The following is a 21,997-nucleotide window of genomic DNA, read 5'->3' on the forward strand; positions in this document are numbered from 1 at the left end:
AGGGCTGAAGGGGAAGGTGAGGGGCAGAGGGGAGCTCAGGGCGGAGGGTAGAGCGAGGAAGGGCTGGAGGAAGAGGAGGGTGAGCTGAGGGGAAGGAGGGAGAGCAGGGGCTGCCAGGAGGGGAGCAGCGGTGGCGGGGGGGGATGGGAAAGGGAGAGGCTGGGGCAGGGAGGAGGAGCGGTGTCCGTGGGCGGAGGGAGGGCTGCGGGAGGAGAGGAGGGAGGGCTGGGAGCTGCGGAGCCGGGTTTGACAGGAGGCAGGGAGGGAGGCAAAGCCGCGCGGGGAAGGGGGGAGATGGCGGCAGCGGCGGCCCGGGGTGGGGAGGCGTGAGGGGCGGCCCTGCCCGGCCCTGCCCTGCCCGGGCCGCGCCATGGGCAGCGCCGACTCCAAGCTCAACTTCAGGAAGGCGGTGATCCAGCTCACCACCAAGACGCAGGTAGGGCCGCCATGTCGGGAGCCGCCCCGAGGCGCGGGCTGAGGGGGCCGGGGCTGCTCGGGCAGCGCTGACAGGACCCCCCGGCACGACCCCCCCCATCCCCGGCGCTGCGGGGAGGTGAGCGGGGACAGGGACCCGCCGGGCTCGGGGTGCAGGTGACAGCGGCTGCAGGTGCTTCCAATCCCCGCACCAGGGCTGGGGAAGGGGTGGGGGGATCAGGGCCAGCTGGTCCCGTCTTGTGTCGGCTGGTCTGTGGAGGTGGGATGCGGTTACGGAGGGGGAGGCCGCGCCCGGGCCCAGCAGGCCCGGGTCGGGACCGAGGCCCTCACTGACCTCCCGCCCCTCGCTGAGCAGCGTCCTGCGTTCCCAGCCCGCGGTGCTGCGGGGTGTGCACAGCTCATCGCCCTAAGGCTTGGCAGTGCCCCCTTCGCTGTGCACCCTCCCCCCCGCCAGTAATCGGTGGAGAATCTTGCCCTGTTTCTGGGTAACCGCGGCCTGAAGGGGCTGTTGGCCACCCCTGCTGCTGCAGCAGGGTCCATCTGTGACCTGTGGAATAAAGCTTTTATCTCTGCAGGCTGAGGAGGAGAAGGTGTTAAAGTCAGGGCTGTGTATAGAGGGGGTGGTTGCCTAGAGGTCTGGCAGGTGTTGCTTATGTCCTGGGAGCTGGTTTAGTTTTCCTGTCAGGAGTTGGGGGCCCAGCAGCACACAGGCAGGGAATTGCCAGGCTGTCCTGTCTAAAAGACTAGAGGGGTTTTGCTCTATTAAGAAATTGCATCTCGGGTTCTTCTGAGCTACAGTGGAAGCTGCTGTTCTGAGCTGCCTTTGGTGATGAGGGAGTAACAGCTGCTAAGGAAACTTGGGGATGGTAGTGGAAAGATATTTAGCTATGGGGAATGAATTCAGAATAAAAGGTTAAGGATGCAAAGGGGTAAAGGGTAGCAGGAGAAAGTCTGTGAAAACCCAAGGTGAAGAATGGGAAATGAATCTTAGAAAGTAAGGCTGGAAGAGCCTTTGAGAAATTATGTTTGTTCTTTATGTATAATCACTTTTATCTGCATTGTTTAAAACCTGCAGTGGTGTCTTTTCCGGATGCCAGATAGTTCAGAGTGCTTTCAGCTTTGGACTGTCCTGCTCCATTGGAAAAAATGCTTGTAAAGGGAGACTGAAGTGTGGAAATCAAGCCTTTAGGGATCTTCTCAGTCTGCTCTTCACAAAGAAAATCCTGTATGAGGCAATCCTTCAGGTTGCCAGCCAAGAAGAGAGTGCTTCCCCCCCCCAATTTATTGATGTGTGCAATAAAAAAAGGTTCACTGGAGCCCTGAATACAGGGAGGAGAAAAAGCTTCATTCTTGGCTGGATTAATTTCGTGTCTTTGTGGTCTAGGTGAGACTAACTGCCATGTGGAAAAAGGGTGGGGTGTTGGCACTCCCATATTTACATATTGTAGAAGGGCACTGGTGTTTGCTTGTGCAGGATGCGTGACTGGGCTCTCTGGAGCCCTCTGAGCTCCTACCAGCAGCAACCTCTGTGTAACCTCCTAGTCCTTGGGGCCCCGGACTCAAAACCAGGCTGCAATAGTGGAGACAGTCACATATTTCAAAGCTATGAACTCAAAATATACTTTCTCAGCAGTGTGTCTCTTCTTTTTGCAGCCTTCTTCTCTGACATTAGTTAGCTGGACAAATAGGTTTCCATCAATTCATCAGTAACATGAAACTGAACTTAGCGTGGTGTTTCCTAAGGATCTGATGAAAGTGGTTGAGCAGAAAGCACTGTTCACTTGCTAGTAAAGGTTCTGAGTTGCACTGAGGTTACATTTTTCTTTAAAATAAGTTTTTATAATCTCCAGGCTTCCATTAATTAAAAAATATGAGCATTCTCATATGAACATTTTTTTTAAAAAATAAATAAATTGATGAGGAGCATAACACTTGAATGCTTTGAGCACACACAGAGCCCAGAACTGGGAAGCAGAACCAATTCTGGGCACAAATGAAGTTGACTTAATTGATATATATATTTTATTTTTTTTAATTGCCAAAGAGAAACTGTAAAGGTGCAAGAGTATTAAAAAAGAAAAATCACTTCAGAATAATTTCAGTGATGAAAAAAGGGCAGTACTAACAGAAGGAAGGAATTAGCTTATGCTACAGATGTATGTTTATAATCACACATGGAAAAATGAGCTTTAGGATTTTTATATCATACATAGATATTACATTACACTGCACACCTTTAAATTGGTAGAGCCCACCCTTTTAACAATAAACCAGGTGTGCTTTATCAGGTGAGAGCTCTCCCATATTGCCTGTAAAAATGCTGCCTGCTTAACAGGTGAAGGGGAAGGTAGATTGCAAGTGTGGCAGTTAGTCAGTGGCAAACCAGGGAGCTGAAGCTGGGAGGTGTAACTGCTGGGGAAACGTTTTCTTTTCTCAGCCAGTTGGCAGTTAAATGGTTGCTGGAAGCAACCAAATGGAAGATAAGAAATTTATCTTGAGAACTGGCTTGTTAGATTTTAATGTTAGCTTTGCTTCTTCTTTTAAAGAAACAGGAAGGATCAAACACCAGGGACAAACTCCAGTCCTTTCTTTTTCCTTGATGTGGAAATGCAGTAGAACAGCAGGCTGTTAATTTGAGCCTGATAAAAGTACATCTTGTGCTTAGAGAGGGGTTGGTTTCTGGTAGCCTGTTTCTGGTAGTATTCAAGCTTGAATCAAGTATCAAAGTCTTTGAGGTTGCTCAAAAGCAAAGCTGTAGTCTCAAAAGCAAAGCTATAACATGCACTTCACCCAGCTGACTCTTGTCCTAGGCTTTTCCTGCCAGACTTCCACAAATCCCATTTTCCAGTTTCCTTTGCACTCCTGTCTCTGCTGTGGTAGTTGAGAACTGGTGACAGATTCATGTGGTTCTGCATGGCTAACTGCAAAGATCCTAGAGAAAAAATTATTTCAGCTCAGAAATCTCTCTGGAGCTGCTGTCCTTGGCAGAAGGAAGGAAATCTTGCTAGTTACTGATATTTTAAAAGATCTGTCTTCAGACTTCTCTTTTGCATGGTGGCTCACAAGCAGGTGGTACAAAGGTGTGTGAGTTGCCTCTAACTACTCTACTGGCCCTGCAGGGTTGTCCTGGTCTAGAGCTTGGTGAAAAGTGCTGCGTGAATGGCTCTGTGGTCATTACCCTCCACAGTTCTGCCTTATTTGGGGTGGGAAGGAGCATGTTATATATTATCTGACCTTGTGTAGTACTGGCTAGAAACCCTGGTGGGGGATGAGGGACCTACTCTGCTGTTGAGTCCCAGGAAATGGAGCATCCCAAACACCTTGCTGCCTCAGCTGGTGTGTTGGCAAGAAGCAAAAGGAGAACACGGTGAGCAAGACTAGTGGCTGCTCCTCCCCCTGGTTCTCTGCTTATGGTTTGCAGCAACCTTGGAATTGGTTTGAGGACAGGCCTGTGATGGGGGCTGGAGGAAGGGGGGGAATTGGTGGGAATAGGCATTTGACATCAGAGTGTAAGTGCAGAGAGCTCTTGGTTGGGAGGAGGGTGCAGATCATACACCCTGTCCCGGTTTGTGAGGGGTTGGAGCTGAATGAGACAGCAAAGGTGGTGGTAGCACCAGGCTGAGGACATTGATGAATGGGGAGAGGTTGTGCCTTGGGACCTTTTCCTGTTTATAGGACGTGGTCAACTCCACTCTGTTTTCCTGTTTCCTGTGACGTGTCCTGCTTTGCCTGGGGTTGCCTCTCCAGGGCTGTGATTCTCTGTTCAGTAACTGGCAGGATGTTTGCAAGCTGAGTGTCTTCCATGTCTGGCTCCTACGGCATGTGTGGGGTGTGCTTTCAAGAACCTGAAGCCCAACATGGGTAACTGTTGGGAAACAAAAACTGAAGGTATCTGGTAAGATAAGTTCTGCCTTTGTTTGGCCAGTGTGCAGGTGAGAGGTTTTTACACCTTGTCTAGGTGAACTGAAGGCAAAAGCCTCTCTCCTTGACTCTGAGATGTCACATCACCTCAGCTTGGCCCACTGTGTTCTCAGCAACCACTCTGCATTACAGTCATCTCTTCCCTTTGGTGTGCAGAGTTTGGTACAGGCAGCAGCATCTCTCTACTAGTTTGCTCCATAACTTCAGCATCCTCTGTTGTGGGATGCATGTGGGTCAGGAACTTCCTTTGCCCTCCAGATGTGCTAGTCATGTTTCCAGAGCAGAGTTGAGCTGCTGATCCCTTGATTCTGGCAGCAATGATGAAGTTCTCATTCTCATTGCACCACTCACTGGTGCAGAGCTGGTTGCTGTGCTGTGTTGGTGCACCAAGCACTTACGTATGTACTGCAGCTCCCTCACCAAGAGAGGACACATCTGTGCTGATCTGGAGGATCCAAAGCACCCCAGCTCATAGCGTTGCTGGTGAGGATCCAGCTCCTCCTGAGCTCTTGGTTAAAGCACTGTCAGGGCTACTGTGGTGCTGTGGGATCTGTCACTGCACCATGTGCAGTAGCAACACTTGTAATTAACCTTGATGTTTCCAAGTGGTGATATCTGTGGCTAGTGAACAAGACTGTTCTAGGTCTCTGTATTTCCCTTCTCTATGAGCTAGAGCTGGGTTGTTGGGTGAGCTCAGCATGAGAAAACTGATATTTAGATCCCCAGAGATCCTGTGTGCAGAATACAGGCAGCTTAAAAACACCCAGTACTGTTCTGTCGAGGAGATGAATATTATGTGGATTGGGTAGCTTTGTGGTGCCAGACTGTTAATTCAAGCAGGGGTGTGAGTGGCTCAGTACTGAACCTGTGTCCCAGGGTTGTACATGGGTTACCATCTGTTAGGTGAGAAGCAGAATTGCTGCAGCTATTGAAAATGAAAGAAATGGTGTCTTACTATAGTCTTCTTGCCAAGATGGCAGCCATGGCATTAATGTGGCTGCAGCATCCAAGGTTGCAGCTTGGGCAACTGCTGCTGTGCTTATCTATCTTAATATAATTTCAGTCAGAGACCGTGTTCTTCAACCTATCTTGGCTTTTGTGTTGCCATCTGTAAAACAGTAGCTGTGCTCAACCTCTGAGGAGGCCTCAGGCTAGAGGGAGGTAGAGGGATCTGTGTCTGCTGGAGGGAAATGGTTTTCTCCTTCCCCTGTAGATGAGAGTGAATCCATTACTTATGCATGATCTGCAATTAGCAGGGATTGCTGCTCCCTGCTGCCGGTGGGAGTGGCTGTGGCAGGCAGCCAGCAGGGACATGTGGCACTGAAACATGCGGTTATGGGGGGTGTAGGAAGTGTAGAATGGTTCATGCATTATATAGATCAGATTTCCAGATACTTGGCTCTTTTTGAGGCATGTAATTAGAAATGAGATTTGCAAACTGGCTTTGCTTCCATTTAAGCATTTTGTGGCCTGGTGACAGAGAGCACAGCTCCTTCACACACTCAGGAAGCTGAAAGTCAGGCTGTAAACACTTGGCTGTTCCTATGGATCCCTTCTGAGGAGCTGTGATCTTGAACCATTTTGGAAAAAGTTGCTCTTCCCTTGGGAAGAGCTTTGGTTGGAACTTGCTGTGGTAGCCAAGTGATCAAATTGATGGGTTATGAGCACTGGAGCAGAGTTTAAGAAGGTGCCTAAACATGTGGGTGTTTTATGGTTTAGTTTTTAAAGACTGGAGAGTCACTTGTGCTGATTCATTGCATGGCTGGAAGGACCAGGACAAGCAATGAGCTGCCTCTACAGCACAGGGCTGCAGGGCAGTAACCTGCTATACCAGTTTGTGGGAGGCCAGCCTGTCCCACTCACTTTGTGGCCTTTGGGTGGTAGTGACACATCACCTGCTGGAAGGCTGTGGCTGTTAATTCAGGAGGTGACAGCAAAGGTGGAAAGGCAGCACTGCTCATGTCGGAGCTGTGAATGAGCTGTCCTCCCCAGAGACACATCTTGCCTGTGTTTAGAAATAGCAGGGAGCTGGGCAAGTTTTCTGCCTACTGCAGCAGAGCTGGGAGTGGGAAGGAATTGTTTAAGTTAAACACACATTCATATTTTTGCCCTTTTTCCATCTGACATGGTAGACTCGCCCACGATGCTGATTAGCACAGTTAGAGAGGGCTGCTGGTGCTTTAGAGCTGGTGCAAGTTGCAAGCAGGAGGTTTCCCTTGCCTTGAGCTGGGATTGCTCTGGCAGATGGATCTCCTGACCTGCTGAGCATGCCACCATGCCTTGGTATGGCTGGGAAACTCCTCTGGAAAAGCTTCCATTTTCCTCTTTGGACTGCAATTGTGGATCCATCTGTTTCATGCTACTTGGTGTAAATAGGTGTGTATTTATCCCAACCCTAAAGCTGGACCCTTGGGCCCTCCCAGCCTTGTTTAGGGATCCTTGTCTCCTGGCATTGTTGGCATTTAGATGGGAAGAGCTGTGCTCAGTTTTAGACTAGCTGAAAAGTTAAGTCTTTCCCGATCATTCAGAGCTCCCAGGCTTTGGATGCCTGAGATGTTGTGTAATGGAGATGCCTTCATGTTCAACAAACAGTGCTGGCATTGTCAGCTCTTGGGGGTAGTGGCAGGTTATCTCCACACTTCCACAGAGTGGGAGGCATCACTGGCCCTGTGTGTCTGAGCCTCTGTCACCTGGGGTGGCCAGCACTGCTCTCTGGCTCTACAAAGCCATAAAGGGCAAAGCAGGGTCCAGTCTTTTCTCTTCAGCCACATATAACCTGACACCAAGGTTGTCATCATTGTTGTTTCAATTTCTAAGTAGGTGCCACGCTGTCAGGAGGAAGCTGAGGGAAGTAACATTGGAATTTTGCAGCCCTGTCCTGAGCTGTCTTTCCAGCTGCAGCCTGGCAAACAGAAACAGACTGTCCTTTGGGCCTGTGTCCCTGGCAGTGGGGTTTCAGGGTGGGCTTGAGGACAATACTCACTGTGGAAAAGGGGCAACAGTGCTTGTAAAGGAGAAGGTTGTCTGTACCTGCAGAGCCAGAGAAGATAATGGGAGGGTGTTCCTAGGCAGGGGAGTTGGCTTCTCAAACCACAGGTCTGAAATGGATTGCTTTTTTTGGTGTATCAGTCTCCTCCTTCCATCTCCTTTGAGTTGCACACTTAGAGCTTTTTAAGAACAAAGCCTTGGCAGTGACCAGCTGCACTGAGTCCAGTTCCCTATAAATATTTGATTTGGAAAAATCGATTCCCTTGCATCTGTAAGTGCTTTGAGGTGGGTCTGTCAGTTCTGTGGGTCTATTCATGCCCTAATGTGAGATGTCTTTGATTGCTTTCTCAAGACTTTTGATTACAGTATAAGTAATTCCAGTGCATACTCTGGGTACCCTTGGTTTGCTCTAAAGGTGACAGGGGGCATGAGAGCATCCTGGCCCACATGTGTTGGTAAAGATGTTGTAATGTACTCCTTAGGGGGAAGACAAGCAGGAGGCCTCATGTATTTTGTGACTCCCTGAAAGACTTGGGGAGTCTTGAGTCTGCTGTGGTTGGTCACATACGTACAGGGCTGCTCACCCCCTTGCTGAGGGACTGCTCTGTTTGGGAGATCAAACCAGACAAAGCCCTGGTATAAAGAGGCTGAGGTACAAAACCAGTGCCAGTATGTTTTATTGAACCTCTTCTGTGCCTGGTCCTGTCACCAAGCCAGATAGATGTTAATCACTGATGTTTGGACCTCACAGTATGGGCAGTTCTGTATCTGTAACAATGTTTGTCTTTCCACAGCCTGTGGAGGCAACAGATGATGCTTTTTGGGACCAGTTTTGGGCAGACACAGCCACTTCAGTGCAGGATGTCTTTGCTCTTGTACCAGCTGCAGAGATCCGAGCAGTGCGAGAAGAATCACCTTCAAACTTGGCAACTTTGTGCTACAAGGTAAGGTTGGTGCTGTCCTGTTCCTTGGTGCTGTGCTAATAGAGGGGTGTCCCTGGATCAACAGCCCTGTGGCTCCCACGGGCTAATATGTTATTTCCTTGTACCATGTGGTGTGCTTGCTTGTCCTCTCTTCTCCTGATGGTAACTCTGAGCCCTTCCCTTTGGTGTATCCCAGACCACAGGTGGCATTTGCTCATTTTGGAGCCTTTTTCCTCTTGTCCCTTTACTGTGTTTCACTCTGCCCTTTTGGCTTGTGCCTGCTGCATAAACTGCTTCCTTCTCAGGGGACTTTGTACCAAGGCTGCATATTTGGAAAGGCTGGTTAATCCAATTCCTTGTCTGCATTTAATTTCTCCTCACCATGCATCAGTCTGGCTTCAAGCTGACAGATCCCAGAGGGATGTGGAGATCATCACTGTATAAATGCCTGGGTGAAGTTTGAGGGAGATCTTAAGACTTTTTTTCCTTCTGCTGTGTCATCAGAACATCCCTGATGCTGCTTCTGGTGTTGCCAAGTTCTTGTATGGAGCACGAGGGACATTGATTCACATTTCCTACCCTGCCAAGTTTGGCAAATTGTCAAGCTGGTGAACAACAGCCTGGGACTTATTCTGCCTGGAAAAGTGCAGGTGTTAATAATGTTTCTGATTTGAGTCATGCAAAGAGTAGCCTTGAATTTGTAGTATTGGAAACATTTGGAATGGTGTTTTCTCAGTTGTAAATAGTTGTTGTCATCCTGTTTCTCTTTTCTGCTCTATAAAATGTGAATGAGACCTACTGAATCATACTGAAAGTACCTCAGACAGATGCCTGTGGTGGATACTTGAAGAAAAAAAAATGCAAACATGAGGGAAAAACTGAATGGTTCTTCCCTGGTGCTGCCTCCTGGCAATTAGCAGCTTGGGAGTAGAGAGGGGCTGAGGAGACCTGTACTGACTGTATAACCCCTCTGACTGTGTCCTCTTTCCCCCAAAACCAAGGCTGTTCTCCCTGCTGGAAACAGGTATGTTGGGAGATCTGGTCGTTGCAGGGCTGTTTAGCCAGGGAGGATATCAGAGCCAGAGGTGCCTGCAGACTCTTGCAGTCATTTTTCCAGGCTGAGGGCCCTGAGCTGTGCTATGTGCCATCAGATTTAGCAAGGCTGGAGAGCGCAACAGCATGGCTGAAATGTCATTTGCAGCCATGGCTGGAGACTTGGGCTCTACAGAGTTGTAAATGTGCCTGAAAAAACAGCTAAACTCAGTCCCAGAGCAGCATGTGGACAGACTGAGGATGCACAAGCAGCATTTAAATACCATTAAGGCAGTGACGCAGGCCAGCAGAGCCAGTGACCCAGACAGTCTGCTAGGAAAATAAGCAGGACACATGACCTCATGAATTAAAAAGCAATTAGGCAAATCCTTGCTAAATGTTTTGACTTTCATTCTTCTTCTGATTCCCCTTGGGATCAGGGATTAAGAGCCAGTGGGTGCAGCTGCTGGGGGAAGGAGCTGCCCTTTTCTACCTGTGGGTAAAACCTCCTGCTGCAGCTCCCAGGGCTGTGGTTGCTGCCTGGCAAGACTCTCATCCTATTCTGAAAAACCCAGTTGGGCTGTTTCAGTAGAGATTGGATGGACTGCAGAGACTCAGCCCAGAAGCTCTGTCCTCTCTTGTTTGCAGGGTGAGCAGGGGAAACCTAGCCTACCACCCCCCTCTGCAGCAGAAACCTGACAGACTCTGTTGGAGGCCTTATCTATGCACTTAATATTCACAGGCAGCATCTTAGCTCCCACCTCCTGAGTCAGGAGAGATCTTTGCTGTAATCATAACAGCACGTACAGATCTGACAGCCTTGGTGTCTCTCTGTGGCAGCTCCCTCACGCCGTGCAGCACAGGGCTGCTGCCATGGCTCTGCCTGCCTCTTGGCTACCTGATGGGGCTGATTAATCTGATCTGCTCTTTGCAGTGTGTGGTGTCATGGAGCAGGGCTGGAAGGAGCTCTCAGTCTCACGTGGCACAACATGTGTGCTGCATGGATTAGCTCTGGCATGTGAGGTTCCCTGTAGTGGGACAGTAGAAAGTCAAGAGGTCTGCTGACGGTCATTAACCCTGTTTCTGCAGTGTTCCAAGCAGCAACAGTGCCTGTACCATTGACCTGGGAGACAGTGGGCTCCAAGAACTCTGTGAGGTGTCACCATCAGGACAGACCTGCCCAACTCTTGCTAACTTCTGTCCAGGCTAATGCTACCTGCCTTGGCTTTGTTTTCTTCAGGCTGTGGAAAAGCTGGTGCAGGGAGCAGAGAGCGGCAGCCACACGGAGAAGGAGAGACAGATCGTCTTGAACTGCTGCCGCCTCCTCACCCGTATCCTGCCCTACATCTTCGAGGACCCAGACTGGAGAGGTTTCTTCTGGTCAACTGTCCCTGGGGCTGGCCGAGGAGGGGTCTGTCTCTTGGCACTTACTCTGCCTTCTGGAGGGTGAAGGGGAGGCTGTAGTGAGGAGACTCTATGTGATTTTGGGGGCTACTTTATTTTGGTTATTTCTATTTAGTGAGAAGTTAGTTTACACTTTCTTTCCTTTGATTTGTGCTGCTCTTCCTGTCACCCTCAGCTGCTTTGTTAAGCACAGGTTTCTGTATCAACTGAGGTTGATTTAAGATTCACATCAAACTGAAATAGAGTGTAATTTCCACTGGTTTTACTGTGTCACATTTAAAGCAAATGGTGCCAGAGAAGCTCTCAAGCATCATGATTCAATACCTTGGTTGAAACTGAAGGTCATAGTTTTAACCAGTGCTCTAGCCTGACAGGTAAAGCTCACAACTGAGCAAGAGTGGTTAAAGAATTAGGTACTGTTTCTGGCTCTGTCAGTGATGTGTTTAACCTCAGGTGGGTTTTTCAACCTCCCTACTCTTTGTCTGGAGATCAGACACAGTAGTGCTCTTCTGTGTCTCTCAGAGGATCAGGGTGAGTGTTGAAATAGCGTTGGAAAGATAGTTGAGTTAGAGCAGGAATTTGCCTGCTAATCCCTCTGCAGCTGCCTTTTCTGTGCATAGAGAGGACTCTCCTGTGATTTCCTGGAGCTGTAGCTCACTGTGGCTGTGCTGAAGGGTGTTTCTCCTGCCTGTCAAATGCACTACAGTGATTGTGGGGAAGGTGATAAAGGATCAGCAGTGGTTGGTACAGGACAAACCTTGTGCTGTCTCTGCCTGTCACCTCTAATCTGTTTTGCCTGAGGCCACTTCAAGGGGAAGTTCTGGGTGGTGGAAAGGGAAGTCTTTGCTACCTGTGATCTATGGGATTGGGAGGGTGGTGGTTGTTCATGTTTTCATCTCTGCAGGGGCCAGGGAGTGCTGGAGAGGCTTAGTAATGGAGGAGCTTGATTTGGGAAAGAACATGCAGGGTGTCTGGTGCTCTGATCCAGCCAGACTGCTGTTACTGCAGTTTTTCCACATTGTTCAGCACCTGGAAGAGGGAGTTTCTCAGCCTAAGAGTGGTAGGGTCACCTTAAGGTGATCGAACCCAGTGCATGAGCCCAGGACCCTCCTGCTGCATTGTGCCTGCTGAATGCCAGGGGAGCTGTTGGGTCCAGGGTGCTCCACATTAACCATATGCAGAAGCAGCTGTAGGGTTGGCTGAGTGCCTGGTAGGGGATGATAAACAAAGCCTTGAGATGTTAGGGAAGCTGGGGTCACACCTAACCTAGGGGCAACAGCTTTGTTGTCTGCAGGCTGATTTTTTTTTCCCTGGGAACTGAAGGGAAAGATGATGGACCTGGACCATTAGTAAATATCTCTGCCATGATTCTGTGCCAGCTTCATGTTGCAGTGTAGGGTGGCAGAGTTCCTGGAGCATGGGTGCCTCCCTCCTCTAAGGGACAGATCTGTTTTTGTTGTGTGTCACCCACTTTGGGTGTGGTGGTACCCAGAGCCTGCAGGGACTTTTCTCTGGCAGCCAAGGTGATATTAGCAAAGGTCATTCTTGGAAAAGAAATCTCCTTGGGCACTAATGCTTGTCGTTTCATCTCTGCCTGTGAGCCCAAGTAAAAACATCTTTGCTGTGCTGGCTCCATCCATCTGGGATCTTTTGCACCGTTGTCTTTCTGCTGTCGCAGAGCCACACAGGCCATTATCTCCCTTCCCTGCCTGCTGTGATTTAAGAGCTGTGTCATGACCAGGCTGACAGAGGCCTGGCTGAGGTAGATAAGCTCCTGCCATTCCTGTTCCCTGCCTTTCCCTCCAGCACCAGTGTGTTGTGGGGAAGGCCTCCCATCCAGGATGTTCTTTGACAGGCAGCGTCTGGCAAGGTTTCCCTTGACAATGGCTGCAGAGGAGCAGCCATGCATGATCCCACTGATTGCTTTGAATGCTGGAGACCAAAATCCCCTCTGCTGCCATGCTTGCCCTGCTATGGCAGGCTAAGGCAGCCTGCTGTAGTACATGCTGGTTCTGTCACCTCCAGTTCTGGGCAGTCCATGCAGGACTTTGAAAGGGTTTTACACCTTAACACAACTGGTTGCCTGGTTCCCACTGCTGCCTCTCTGCACCATCCAAATCACCCTCTTCTCTGTAACTGGTTCCCTTTCCTGTTGTCTTTAAGTCGAGCATCCCCTCATGACAAGGTCCAGTGCTACTCCTCTGTTTCCACAACATCTGTAGGCCTTTGTCTGCTCAGTTTGGTGACATTAAAGAGCTTGTTTCTATTTAGTCATCACCTTCTAGGGGGTAATTTCTTTCCTCTGCTGGGTGGGTTTGGTGTGTTTCTCTTATTCCTTCATAACTTCTTGACCACCTGTCTGTTCTTGGGAAGCACTTGCTGTGCTGTACCAGTGTTACTGTGTCCTCTTTGCTCACCCTAGGCTGACAATGCTCTTCCATGTTTGTTGCTTTTAGGGAGATGAAGATGATGACAATGCCCGGCCCCTGGCAGAGTCATTGCTCCTTGCTGTTGCAGATCTGCTCTTCTGTCCTGATTTCACTGTGCAGAGCCACCGGAGGAGCACAGTGGTAAGCTGAACCATGAGAGGGTCTGCATACAGGTAGATTGGCTGCATGGTGGGAAACACCCTGGAAGACCCCAGCAGCTTCCTGCAAACCTGCAGGCAGGAAAATACTGACTCACTGAGCTTGAACCCAAAGTAACTGATCAACATCTTGGGTTCACTGTGTGGTGTTTGTGCCTTCTGAAACAGATATTCTGAGACAGGTGGGTGCTTATCCCTGCACTACAGGTCAGGAAAATGTGGCTGTGCAGGCAAAGAACTGCTCTTCTGTTGTTGCCATCAGACCAGAGGCCTTTAGTACCTTGTTCCTTTCACCAGTAATTTGGTGCAGCCTGGGGCAGGAACCATCTGGTTGCAGATGCTGTGATGTGAATGAGTAGATGTTCTGTTTCCTTTCCACCTCCTCTCCCTCTTTGTATTATTGTACTGAAGACAAATGTGTTCTGATCTTTGTGGTGACTGTCTATACTTCAGAGGAGCTCCCTGGCACAGGGATGTCCTACCATGTGTGCTAAGGGCAGATTCTGGTGCACCTCCCCCCCTCACTCCCTCTCTTTCTCTCTCCCCACCAATGATTCTGTGGTATTTTTTGTAGATATTAATGGAAATGGGACAGCCCTCCTTTTTGGTATAGCTAGAAACTGGGATCCCTCTGTCATGCCCAGTGCCTGCACCTCTGTTTTATCACTTATTTGCAAAGGCTTTGCTCTTTGATTACATCAGCACTTGCTTTTTTAGACCTGAGGAGCTGCTATAACAATGGCTGATAATTCCTGCTTAGTTACACCTGGTAGAAGCAGGTTTGTGGGTGCAATTGCATTTCTTCTTATGAAGCCTGTGCCTGGCAGGAGATGTTAAAGGTTAGGTTGTGGAGGGAGGTCCTGAGCTCTCAAGTTGCATCAAGAGTTGTTCCAAGGAGCTTAGTGAGAAACATGACAGCAGGTGAGCTTCAGCATATCTGTAGGAAGTGAGTAGCAGGGCAGGAAAATCTGGACTGTGGAAGAAACTGCAGTTGCTCCTGTGTCAGCAGTAGGTGCTGTCAATGTGTTGGTTTTATGGGAGTCATGGCTGGGGTGGTAACTGCATGTTGGTTGCCCTCAAGCCCTGAAATCCTGAGATCAGTGCCTTCATGGAAGGGCAATCCTCTGATCTGCTTTCCCTAAGTGCAGGAAGGAAACAAAGGTGGTAGACTTGGGTTAATCAAACCCCAGAAAAGAGACAGCAAAAGTGTGCCAAGTGCAAACACCTGAGCACTTGCTCCTGGTCATTCTTGCAAGGTTGGCAGGTTTGTCTCTGCAAAGCTGCAAAGAGGAAAACTGCTGTGGTTCATCTCCTCAGGCTGCAAAGCAAGAGTTTGGGAATCATGCCAGCAGCTGTCAAGGGACTGGGGGTGGTTTTTGCAGTCACCTTTTTGCTTTACCCTCTGAAAAGCAAGTCATACCCATCTCTGCTTTGGTTGTCAGTGAGGGTCAGTGTCCTGCTTCTCCTGCCTCTGGGAGTCACTGTTATGTGGGTAAACTCAGCACCAGGTGCTCTGAGGTAGAGTTGAGGTGTTGACCAGGACTGAACCCTGTGAGGTGCTCTCAAACTGCCAAGGGGAAGCCCTGACCTGGGCTGATTAATCAGAAAGGAGGAATGGAGAGGTGATGGTGATGCATCCAGTAATGAGAGCAGAATGCATTTTGGATCCTTTGGCTTTGGGTGAGACTTCCAGTGGAGGTGGCTGGCATTGCAGCTTAGCATGCTAGACGAAGGGCCTCATTCTGCGTGGTACTTCGTACCTGTTGAAGATCAGAGGTTCCTCTGTCAGTGGTGCTCCCTGGGTGGGGCTGGTAGGTGTGGTCTTAGTTTTTGGATGCTTTTCTGCTGGTTTCTTTGCTACTGCTGGAGAGGAGGGCTGAACTGCCTTGGGTACTGCTGGCTCTGTCAACTCTGGCTCTTGCATTCTGTGGCCCAACCTCTTATTCCTCCCACAGGACACAGCAGAAGATATCCACTCCATTGACAGCTGTGAGTACATCTGGGAGGCAGGAGTGGGCTTTGCTCATTCTCCACAGCCTAACTACATCCATGACTTGAATAGGTAAGAGGGTCTGCAAAGGCAGAATGGGAAGAAACTAGGTTTTAGGGATAGGGGATATGAGGGAGGTGGGCTTTCCTTGTCTCCTTGGGTGTCTGTTGATTCCTAAAGGGCTTTCTCCTTGTTCCTTTCTGAGCTGACAGGACTGGCAACTCAGGAAAAAAAAACATCACAGCTGTCCTTTTGAACAGCTTTTTGTAGTATTATATGAAGTGGCAAAACACTGTTGCTTTGAAAATGCCCGGGAGCTCTGTAGTGCATTTCTTTTTCATAAGGCAGCAATTGTGCTGAGCTTTGTGCCAGTGACAGCAGGGCTGCCTGTCAAGTGAAGTGGGCTTAGCTTCTGTGGGGATGACTTTTTAGATAGGACTTGTGTGGTGTTGTGGTAAGTGCTTGTGCCTTCTATGCCCAGTCCCTTCTCCTGAATGACTTCAGGCCTTGACTTGTTCCCTTCTTTCAGGACAGAGCTGCTTAAGCTGCTGCTGACCTGTTTCTCTGAGGCCATGTATCTGCCCCCCTCCTCAGACAGCAGCAATGCCAACCCCTGGGTGCAGTTCTTCTGCTCTACAGAGAACAGGTGAGGGTGAAGGGTGGAGCAGTGGCTGTCAGGGGGAGCAATGCCTTCACATCTCTTCCATGGTGTGTGTTGGCAATGGAGGCAATAGGATTTGCTACCTCCAACATCCAGGGGCTGTTGTCCTTTTAATCTGTCCCAGTCCTACGTACGCCCAATGAGCATCTCTGCTTAGTGAGAGCTGTTCCTCAGCAGCAAAAGGAGTGAAAACAGTGCTCACTAGAGTTTGGTGTCCTGTGGGAAATGGCAGGTCCTGCTCCCTGCTGCAGACGCTGGTGGGGATGAGTGTGGCTTGTGGTGTGGGTGGCGGGTGGATGCTGCCCTCTAGTGACACTGGCTCACTGGCACTTGCAGCTCCTTGGGTGACAGTTTCTCACGTGGCTGAAGACAGGCTATTCTGTCTCCCCAGAATCTCGAGAGCGTTGAGGTCCTGTCCCCAGTTTCACGTTGCTGCTCGGGATTCCTCTGGGAGGCTCCTCACCTCCCTTTCCCTCTCAGCTGTAGTCTAGGACACCAGCTGGGAGCTGAAGTGTCAGCTTTTGTCTCTGGGCTGCTCAGTCGTGAGCTGCTCTTGTAGGCTAGAGAAGATACTGGTGTTTTGTCACGACCCCAAACTCCTGGAGGGAGGGATTCCTGTTCTTCTCCAAGGCAGCACCTACTGCTTCTTTCTGCCTCCTGAGAATGTCTTCTCCTCTCCAGACACGCGCTCCCGCTCTTCACCTCGCTCCTGAACGTTGTCTGTGCCTACGACCCGGTGGGTTATGGGATTCCTTACAATCACCTGCTTTTCTCTGACTACCGTGAGCCCCTGGTGGAGGAGGCAGCCCAGGTCCTGATTGTCACTTTGGACTATGACAGCTCCACCAGTTCGAGTCCCACTGTGGATGGCACGACCACTGGCACAGCCATGGATGATGTGGATGTGAGTGACACTGGGAGCTCTTATCTGCTGCTCTCCGGAATTCCCTGTGGTCCTCTTACACCAACTTACGTTGAATGTTGACCTGTAGGGCCCAGCACCACTCCTCTCCTTGAATTCTGCTGTCTCTGGCCCAGTTCTGCTTCTTTCCTGTAGGTCACTGAACAGCTGTAGATGACCAAACCACTAGGGTCTGGTCACTGGCTTAGGTCAGGAGCATGTAAGTGAAAAGCCCCTGGCTCTACTCTTCCCTGAGGTGCTCTTGTCTCCTAGCCTTGAAAACTGGAGAGAAGAAAACTGAAATGAGAGATCTTAGCCCCCAGAGCCAGTGGTTTCACTTTGATTTCCTGAGTTGCCATGTTGCCAGAAAGCCTTTTCTCTCCTTGTCTTTGAATGCAGCCTCCTGGACCAGACAATCTCTTTGTGAATTACCTCTCAAGAATACACCGTGAGGAGGTAACGTGCTCCTGTCCTGAGCTGTTTCCTGTTTGATTTCATCCTGGTTGCATTAGCCCTGGGCCCACCACAATCTCTTTCCTGGTCTGTTGGCAGGATTTCCAGTTCATCCTGAAAGGAGTGGCCCGCTTGTTATCCAACCCGCTGGTCCAGACCTACCTGCCAAACTCTGCCAAGAAGATCCAATTCCATCAGGAACTCCTTGTGCTCTTCTGGAAACTTTGTGACTTCAACAAGGTGTGGATCTGCTTTATGTTGAGCTTTGCCACACCTTGCTTGTTGCCCAGGCCCTGGTGTGGCTCTGGCTGAACTGAGCTGTGGGCAGGTGGTTGGCATTGACTCTGTGGTACTCTGGGCAGCAGCACTACTCCCTGCTGGGTGGGGTGGTGGGGTCTGTCTCCAGGGAGGGTTTGTGAGAGAGGCTGCACCTCCTGAAGGTCAGTGCTTCAGGGAAATGCAGGAGCAGGTGTTACAGTAGCTCCACAAATAACACTGGAGTTGAAGAGCTGGTGCATCCACCAGCCTGTCCGACATTCTTGAGAGACTAATTAGCGTGAGGCTACCTGGCCTGAGTCCTGCAAATGGTGTGGAAAAACAAATGTTCTTATGATTGTCTGAAATCCTCCCCTTTCTTTCAGAAATTCCTCTTCTTTGTGCTGAAGAGCAGTGATGTTCTGGACATCCTTGTCCCAATCTTGTATTTTCTCAATGATGCCAGAGCAGACCAGTGTAAGTTGGTTAATTTTGATATTTGGGACAATCTGTTCTTGACAGTTGAACTGGAATGTTACAAAGGTGCTTCCTCCCTACCACTGAGATGTGATAGCATCTCAAGTGTCTGTTCCTGGCCTTCTGCAAGAGTGGAATGGTTCAGTTACCTGGGTGTTAATGTTTGTAACAGACTAGAAGCAGGATGTAATTTATACCACAAGACAAGGAAGGGAGGTTCTTGGCGTGTGTCAACTTGTTTTGAATCCTCTAGTCAAAAACTGTCCCTGATGCCATGAAGAGGGAGAAATGAGCAGTTGGCTCTTGCCTTGGGTATAAATCAGGCATAGCTCCATCATTGGAGAGTGGAAAGAAGAAGTCAGGTCTTTTCTACTCCAGTGATGGGTTTACCTCAAGAGCATATTGAGGAAAAGCATGATCTGCCCAAGACTTAACATTGTCCTGGCCCCTTGGATGTATTTGGGAAGGACTGGCAGCAGAGGGAGCTCTGTGTGGAATGTCCCTTGTCAGGATGGTCTGGCCTGTGCAGTTCCATAGTATTTCTCCTCCTTCCTCACTTCCCTTCTGTTTTCAGAAGTCCACTGGCCTTGCTGTGATGTTTGAGGGTTTTTTGGTTGTTGCTTTCCCTGCAGCACGAGTGGGCTTGATGCACATCGGGGTCTTTATCCTCCTGCTTCTCAGTGGGGAGCGTAACTTTGGGGTTCGACTGAACAAGCCGTATTCTGTCCGAGTGCCTATGGACATCCCTGTCTTCACAGGGACACATGCAGATCTGCTCATCATAGTGAGTATAGCTTCAGCAGCTCTTTTCTTTCCCCCCTAACTCCTGTGTCATGCCTCCACAAATAATTGTCCTCCTTCCTTCTTCAATATACTTGTCTCTCCTAGCTCACCAGCCCACTGAGTAGCTGGAGAGTGTGTGGCATGCATCCAAGCACTGGTGGGATCTTGGCATGTTGCTAACTTGAGGTGATGTTTGTGGCAGGGTGCATCTGCATGAGGTGCAATTTCATCTGCACAAAATGATCCCAAAGAACAGGATCCTGATGGCATTGGTCTGGTGTCTAAAAGACTTCTGGACTGACATGAGTGGGATTGGTGCATGGTCTGTACCAGACTTGATTGCAGATGGGAAAGGCAGGAGATCTGACTGCATTGCTGGCTCTGCCCCAAGTAACCAGAGATGTGTGGAGCATGGCTGTCATAACGGGAACACCAGTGATACTGAGCTCAGCCCTGCAGCTTTGGGTTGCTGCAGGGTTTCATTCATCTCTGTCTGTAGTGCTGAGGGCCACAACACTGCCCACGAGCAGCTGTGTGCTTTGCAGTGCCAGCCTGGGGTGGTACCCTCCTGGCATGTTTGTGCTTGTTTGCCAGAGGAGAGTTTCTCAGCAGCTTCTAATAAACCTCCAGAAAAAGATGCCCACTAGAAGGAGTAGGAAGAAATGTGCCCACCAGAACCATTCTTGATCCTATGTGTTTTGATACTACATTCTGTCAATTTTAGATAGTCTCTTTATTTTCATGACTCTTAGGTCAACTCCTCAGGCATGCCAGCTAGAGGTGGGAAGGTCAATATTGAGAATGTGTGAACTGGTTGCAAGGCTGTTGAATCTTTCCATGTCTGAGGGCATAGCTATGAAAAACAGGACAGACATTTGAGTGAGAAGCTTGCACTGAAACCAAATGTGTAACAATTAGTTCTGTGGCTTTTCAAGCTCTCATCAGGATTCTGAGTCAAAATCTGTGGAGAGGAATGTGTTTCTTACTCCCTGGTCACTTATTTTTGTTTCAGGCTGCCTGTGTGTTTTGGAACAACTCAGGTTCTGTTTCAGTGTTGTGGAGCCCTAATCCTGTCCCCAAAAGATTCCTTTGAATGAAAACTTGTACCCCTGGAGCACAAGTCTGCAGTGAGGGCAGCGTTCCCTGCCTGGCTGACTGTGGTGTGTGCAGGGCCCTGTCTGGGAAGGAATGGTGTCAGGAAGTGATTAGTGTGGGGGTGGTACTGGTTTTGGTTGGGAGGGTGCTTTCAGTAAGGTCCTGCCTTGCTCAAGAGCTCCTTCCTTGCTCTAGGTCTTTCACAAGATCATAACCAGCGGGCACCAGCGGCTGCAGCCTCTCTTTGACTGCCTGCTCACCATCGTGGTGAATGGTAAGCACTGTGCATGGGGGTGTGCAGCCCACAGGGGGCAGCTCTGGCTGCTCTCCCTCCTGTTTGTGCCCCCTATCATTGACCAGTGTCAGCAGCTCCTGCTGGGAACAATCCTTTCCAGTCTGTGCTGGATGTGCCAGGAGCAGATCAGACCTGCCTGTGGGGTTGTTGCCTGGATGGGCTCAGCCAGGTGGGGCAGAGTCCCCAGAGCCCCTCGGGTGGCAGAAGGGCATTTGCCAGAAGGCCTGGTGGGGGTGGTTGGCAGTGCTGTCCCTCTCCAGCAGGGAGTGCCACTTCCCCACAGTGACTTCCCTTGGGCTTGGTGAGTGTCCGGGTAGCTCCAGTCATGTAAACTTTTCAAGAGACGCTCCAGAGATGATGTTACCAGTGTAAAACTGCACAAGACCCTCTAAAAGCAGAAATGCCTGCTTTTACTAGGCAATATCTCTGAACTTCTATATTTGGAGACGTTTCTGTGGAACTCTGGGCTCAGCTATTCTGAGGCTTTCCCAGAAGTGTAGGGTAGTAAAAGCAACATTTTTAGTGGTGTTTTTATGGGAATAAATACATCTTGGGTCTTTCTCCAGTTTTCACTTCTTTGCCTTACATAGTGTCTCCATACTTGAAGTCTCTCTCCATGGTGGCTGCCAACAAGTTACTGCATCTCCTGGAGGCTTTTTCCACCACCTGGTTCCTGTTCTCTGCTGTCCAGAACCATCATCTTGTTTTCTTCTTGCTAGAAGTTTTCAACAACATCATTCAGTACCAGTTTGATGGTAAGAGACTGACTGTATTTGGTAGGTTTGCACTAGTTAGTCCAAGAGAACATGAGATGGAGGTTCAGAGCTAGTCCAAACAGCTGAGAGAAGTGGAGACGTTTAGAAGGTGCAATCCCTGGAGACTTGCCCAGGATTGAGAATTTGGGTTAGTAGGTAATCAGTGTTGAGTCCTGACCCAAGCAGACTGGGTTAGAGCAAAATGAGATGGCAGGTAATGATCAGCATAAGCTCAGCCTCCTGCAGAGCAGAAGATGAGATGGGTAGAGGGGAAGAAAAAGGGAAAGTGAGTGTATAGTGCTTGAGCTGTGAGTGCTGCTGTGGATCTGCTCATGTTGCTCTGCAGTGCAGCTGAGGGGACAAAACAACTTCAATCTCCTTTAAACGTTTAAGTGCTTCTCAGTTCTGCTCTGGCAGGTCACTGAGGCTGAAGACCAAGCAGCCCCATCTAAACTAAGTTGCCTTTCCATGACAGTCTTACCTCAAGGAAATAAGAGTGATGTGTCTCAACCTGTTGGGAGGTCTTACTTCTTCCTGCTTAAAATGCAACGTTTTGCTTTAAAACTGCAAATCAGGAGTGGTCCTTCTGCTCTCCTAGTGGAAATCTAGTGGTGGTTGCCAGATCCTAAACTAGCTTTTCTGACTGTGATTTGTGTTTTATTTTAGGGGATGGTTTCATTCTGTTCTCTGCAACCTTGCAGACAGTAAGAATTCTGACCTTTTGGCTTTCCTCTTTCAAGCCTGTTTCTCTTCCAGTGGAATGTCCATGATTGTTTTTGTGAGGTCTTTGGAAGATGGAGAAATGTTGAGTCTTGACTAACAACCTTTTCCTCCAAAATAGGTGCTACCATGTGGTTTAAACAGTCCTTTTTATTCTCAACTGTTTGAATGTCAGCCTCTAAGCCATGTCTTGTCAGCCTTCCAGCCTAGGAAGGATTTAACTGAATTTCCAGCCCTGCTTTATAATGGATATGAGGATACAGAGCTCTGCTGCTCCTTCCTGGTGCCTTTGTCTTTTGTGGGTGGAAGCACAAGCTCTCCG

The 21,997-nt window shown here is 49.4% G+C and overlaps 1 protein-coding gene across 1 annotated transcript in view; it reads left to right on the forward strand.

The window, feature by feature from the left end:
* The first annotated feature begins 370 nt into the window (after positions 1–370).
* HID1 (HID1 domain containing) overlaps positions 371–21,997 on the forward strand; it is a 26,366-nt gene continuing 4,739 nt past the window's right edge. Inside the window, exons 1-13 of the mRNA XM_010002661.1 lie at positions 371–436; positions 8,139–8,288; positions 10,540–10,710; positions 13,160–13,273; positions 15,246–15,352; positions 15,810–15,926; positions 16,623–16,845; positions 17,242–17,298; positions 17,395–17,535; positions 17,937–18,027; positions 18,660–18,811; positions 20,101–20,179; positions 20,791–20,955. Coding sequence (XP_010000963.1) covers positions 371–436; positions 8,139–8,288; positions 10,540–10,710; positions 13,160–13,273; positions 15,246–15,352; positions 15,810–15,926; positions 16,623–16,845; positions 17,242–17,298; positions 17,395–17,535; positions 17,937–18,027; positions 18,660–18,811; positions 20,101–20,179; positions 20,791–20,955 — 1,633 coding nt within the window. The remainder of the gene's footprint in view (positions 437–8,138; positions 8,289–10,539; positions 10,711–13,159; positions 13,274–15,245; positions 15,353–15,809; positions 15,927–16,622; positions 16,846–17,241; positions 17,299–17,394; positions 17,536–17,936; positions 18,028–18,659; positions 18,812–20,100; positions 20,180–20,790; positions 20,956–21,997) is intronic.

This window comes from Chaetura pelagica, unplaced genomic scaffold, assembly GCF_000747805.2.
Source record: "Chaetura pelagica isolate M959 unplaced genomic scaffold, ChaPel_1.0 scaffold47, whole genome shotgun sequence".
In the NCBI taxonomy this organism is placed as follows: domain Eukaryota; kingdom Metazoa; phylum Chordata; class Aves; order Apodiformes; family Apodidae; genus Chaetura; species Chaetura pelagica.